Source organism: Elephantulus edwardii, unplaced genomic scaffold, assembly GCF_000299155.1.
Source record: "Elephantulus edwardii isolate Elephantulus edwardi_28Jun2011 unplaced genomic scaffold, EleEdw1.0 scaffold00015, whole genome shotgun sequence".
NCBI lineage: Eukaryota > Metazoa > Chordata > Mammalia > Macroscelidea > Macroscelididae > Elephantulus > Elephantulus edwardii.
This window is the reverse complement of record NW_006399765.1, coordinates 8,050,331-8,055,242: the sequence shown is the minus strand read 5'-3', so window position 1 is coordinate 8,055,242 and position 4,912 is coordinate 8,050,331. Positions and strand designations below refer to the sequence as shown.

Here is a 4,912-nt window from a genome sequence, read left to right as displayed (position 1 = left end):
GCAGTGGCGTGGATCCCCGGAAGACCCAGCAGTGGCTCCCAGAATGAGTGAATTGCTGTGGCTGCTGCTGCCGCTACGGCACTAAAAGGACACGAGCTCTATGCCTTTCCGGCTGCTCATCTCGATCGGTCTTCTGTGCGCACTGCTGTCCCTGCACCATGGTGCGCCGGGCCCTGATGGCACCGCACCGGACCCTGCCCACTACAGGTGAAAGGGACTTGGGGTCCCTGACCCTCTATAGTCGGGGGGGGGGGGGTGTGTGTGGGAAGAGCAGACGCTGTCCTTTACTTTTTCCACCTGCCTGGACCCGCTTCAGGGCTCCTGGCAGAAAGCAGGTGGTGTGATTCCTACGTTTCACTTTGTCTTGTCCCTTTCCTCCATCTGGTTTGGTGTTCTGCCCCCTTGCCTCATTTCTCGTTCCTCCAACCAGAGATCGAGTCAAGGCCATGTTCTACCACGCCTACGACAGCTACCTGGAGAACGCCTTTCCCTACGATGAACTGCGACCACTCACCTGTGATGGGCACGACACCTGGGGCAGGTAGTGCGAGTGGAGGGGAAAGGGGACGGCTTAGGTCTCACAGTCTAGGCTGGCGGGGCTTGATAGTCTCACCAGTCCCTCCTGAAAATGCCCTGATCTAAACGAGATCGTGCTACCACCAGTTCAGACCAGCAGTGCAAGGATCCAGAGATCTTCTTGCACAGTTTCCTGTCGCGAAAATAATAATAAAAGCCCTGCGTAAACCTGGTGAAATGGATCCTAGAGCTCCAGCTCCAGCCCTAGCAGTTGTGTGGAGTTGGGCAAATTTCTAGAGTCATAGAATATCTTGAAAGGACTGCAAGAAGTAAGAAAACCCAGCCACTACAGGTGGACACATTGAGGCCCAGGACAGAATGCAACGCACTTAGACATCAAAACCCAAGGGCTTTGTACTTGGTGTTCCCTAAACATGAAACACATATCCCCCATTATCTTCACATCCCTGACTGTCCGTTGTCATTTGGATCTCAGGGCAAAATGCCACTTTCTAAGCTTCTGTTCCCCCAGCCACCCACCCCTTACAAGTTACTCTCACGAGTCATTTATTTTCTCTGCAACATTTTTTACTCTCTGATGTTACTCTTTTAAGTTAACTCCCTAATGGTTTGACTTGTACTGGAATAAAAATCCATGAGACCTGCAATTCTCCGTCTTGCTTGCTGAGTGAAGCATCATTACATTAGCTGAAGCTGACATTGATTGAACACTGTATTGTTTTGCTTGAATTATCACACTTCATTCTCATAATATTCCTAGGAGTTCAATGTCATTATTTCTGTTTTACACGTTTGTGTACTGAGAATTAGAGAAGTTAGGTAAACTCAAGAAAATTTGGACATATATTTGGTTTTGTTTTTCTTTTTTTTTGTTGTTGTTGAAAAGAAGCAATACAGATAGTAAATACGAACAGTACAAAATCAGATACAAGTAAATATCTCCCATACTCTTAAACTCCAACCAGTATTAAATTTCTTGTGCATCCTTCAAGAAATACTCTCTGCTGGTACAGTATTTAGGAATATACACACAGTTATCCCTATAAAGATATATAGATTTTTTTTAAAGGTGTAATTTACATATCATAAAATGTACCAATTTAAGTGTATGGTAACCATCAGTCAATATATGGAATGTTTCTGTCATTCTGAAAAGTTTTCTTCTGCCTGCTTGTAGTTAATCTCTTTTGCCACCATTGACTCTAAAAATACTGACCTGTTTTCTTTTCGTTGCTTTCCGAAAATGCAGATAGAAATGTACTCTACTGCCAGTTCTAAAATCTGGTGTCTCTTCTGTGCTGTTTAACATCATATTGGTAATTCTATCAGCTCTCTTGATAACAATCTTTCTGACAAGCTCATGGCTTTTCACAGTTTGCATGTATGACAGTGGAGCTACTCTACTAACACTTCAACTGGTGGTCATTTGGGCTATTTCTAGCCCTTTACTATTTTTTTTTTTAAAATTGTGATATTAATGAAAGTTTGTAAAAAACTTGGCTTTCCATTCATTCATTGTTGCATAATTTCCTCCCTGCCCCTAAGCAATACTAATATGAGTATCTTCAAACCTACAGCTCTGTCCATTGTTGAATAAATGCCTACACGTGAAGTTGCTGAAAAGCCTACACTCTTAGCTATAATCTTCTACTGCCTCCTCATGGCAGAGAAGAACCAACAGGGACTACAGACTAGCGTTTAATTAAAATTGAGATACACCAGGTGCATTAAGTGGGTCAGAGGTTGTTGGTTTTTATTCTGTTGTGACTGGAAGTGGTGTCGCTGTGCTTCGCTTACTAGTTTCTGGGATCTCTTCTGGGGCAACCTTAATATCTGGTGTTTGATTTTCTTACTAAGCAGCTGCAATGTCTTTCTTTTTTCAGCTTTTCTCTGACTCTGATCGATGCTTTGGACACCTTGCTGGTAAGTATCTCATTTTTACTATTTCGTCTCCACCATTATATAACTGACATCTTTCTTTTGAGAGCTTGACTGTAGATGAAAAAGAAATTCTACTCTCCAGCCTTTTATTTTAGCTTTGTGATTCCAAGCCCTCAAGCTGTAGTTTCCCAGTTCATTCACTGATTCATTGCCAGGTTAGAACTGACTGATAGCTGACCTTTCAGCAGTTTTTCAGAGGCTAGAAATCACACAGGAGGAAATTGCCCCTCTTTCTCTTAAGAGCAGCTGGAAATTTGAACCACCTGCCTTTGGGCTCACAGGACAACTCCCTAAACCATTAGGCCACCAGATCTCCCTGGTTACCCTGTTAGATAGGGGGAAATGAGGAATTCCAGCTTATCCAGGTTCATTCATTTAGCAAACATTTTTTAGACTGCCTTTTATGTACATGGAACTGTGATATTGTTGTTCTTGTTATGTGCTGTCGAGTCAGGTATGACTCATAGCCACCCTCTGAACAACAGATCTGAACCTCGTCCTGTCTTGTGCCATCCTCACACTTTATGTCACACTAGACCCCATTGCAGCAGTCACCATGTCAATCCACCTGGTCAAGGTTCTTCCTCTCCTTTGCTGACTCTCAACCTTTCTGAGTATCATATCCCTCTTTAAGGAATAGCCCCTCCTAGCAACATGCCTGAAGTATGTGAGGCAAAGCCTCATTATATTTGCCTCCAAAGAGCACTTTGGCTGCACTCTCTCCAAGACATACTTGCTTGTTCTCTTGGCGATCCGTGAGATATTCAGTGATCTTCTCCAACACCACAGCTCAAACGCATCCATTCTTCTTTTGTCATTCCTATTCATTGTCCATTCTCAGATGCACAGTAAATGATTGGAAAGGACATGACCTGAATCAGATGCACCTTAGTCTTCAAACTGACATCATTACTCCTCAGTAATTTGGAAAAGTCCCTAATTGCATGTGTGTAGAAAAGAACTGCTCCATAGATTTTAAATTTGTGACCTTTTAGAAATAAATCACTAGGTTTGTCTTCTAATATTGCACTGAATGGGTTTGTACTGCTTGTTATTTACATAGTATTTTGATAACTCTATAACTTCAATTAAAACCTTGTGATAAACCTATGTATCTGGTAGTGGTTTGTTGTTTTTATGTGCCGCTGAATCTGAATCAACTCATAGCTGGACCTCCAATGGATTTTTCAAACAGGAAGAAATTGCCTATTTTTTTCTAAGACCAGCTGGTGATTTTAAATTGCCTGCTTTTGGGTTGCAGTGGAGCTCCCTTGTGGATGGTGAAGACTTCGATATTTTCCTCCTTTTCAGGAATCTTACATTCTAGTGGATATGTTCAATAATGATAAAATAGTCGGCAGAAAGCTGAGTGGTAGTTCTCCTGATGTAGATGAAGATACAACAATGAGAAATGGCCAAAAAGGTGGATTGAGTCCAAATCAAAGAGGACCTTGAATGTTGTTGTTAGGTGGTGTTGGCATCTGCTCTAACTCATAGTGACTTCTGTAAACACACTAAAGCACCATCCAGTTCTGTGCCATCTTCATAATCTCTTCAGTACTTCAACCTGTTATTGCCCCCACTGTGCTGGTACATCTTGTTGAAGGTCTTCCTCTTTTTTACTGGCCCTCATCTTTGCCGGGCATGACGTCTTTCTCCAGGAATGGCTCTTTCTGATGCCATATCTGAAGTATGTAAGATGAAGTCTCACTATTCACTACCCGAAGTATTATTACTACACGCCTTTCAAAAAATATTTGTTTGTTCTTTTGGCAGTTCATGTGAACTCCCAGTAGACTACTCAAGAGTCATAGCTGGGTAACACAATCGTCAGAGGAGGCTAAGAAAGCAAGCAAATGGATTCCTGTCTCTATGGAGGGAAGTTGCAAGGTTGGGAAATCATATTGATCCAATCAACTTGCAGTGTTTCCCACAAGAATGAATGTGATAGGAAAAGGTTGAAGACAACAGATGTCCAGTGTAAAAGCCAAACTAGGATATTATTATATTCAGATATATGCACCAACAACCAGAGCCAAAGAAGAAGAAATAGATGATTTCTACCAACTGTTACAGTCGGAGATAGATCGAACATGCAATCAAGATGCATTGATAATAATGGGTGACTGGAATGCAAAAGTTGGGACTAGTGAAGAAGAATCAGTGGTCGGAAAACATGGGCTTGGTGACGGGAATGAGGCTGGAGATAGAATGATTGAATTTTGCAAGATCAATGACTTATTCGTTGCAAATACATTTTATAAGAGACACAAACGCAGGTTATACACATGGACTTCACCTGATGGTATGCATAGGAATCAGATAACTACATCTGCGGAAGGAACCGCTGGAGAAGCTCAATATCAGCTGTGAAAACTAGGCCGGGGGCTGATTGTGGAACAGACCACCAATTACTCATATGCAAGTTCAAGCT

The 4,912-nt window shown here is 42.2% G+C and overlaps 1 protein-coding gene across 2 annotated transcripts in view; it reads left to right on the top strand.

Annotated features, from left to right (window-relative positions):
• EDEM2 (ER degradation enhancer, mannosidase alpha-like 2) overlaps positions 1–4,912 on the top strand; it is a 25,524-nt gene continuing 20,612 nt past the window's right edge. Inside the window, exons 1-3 of one of the 2 annotated variants that reach the window (XM_006881470.1) lie at positions 1–207; positions 431–541; positions 2,421–2,460. In XM_006881470.1, coding sequence (XP_006881532.1) covers positions 101–207; positions 431–541; positions 2,421–2,460 — 258 coding nt within the window. In that variant the 5' untranslated portion in view covers positions 1–100. The remainder of the gene's footprint in view (positions 208–430; positions 542–2,420; positions 2,461–4,912) is intronic. The other variant, XM_006881471.1, reaches the window with a different exon arrangement.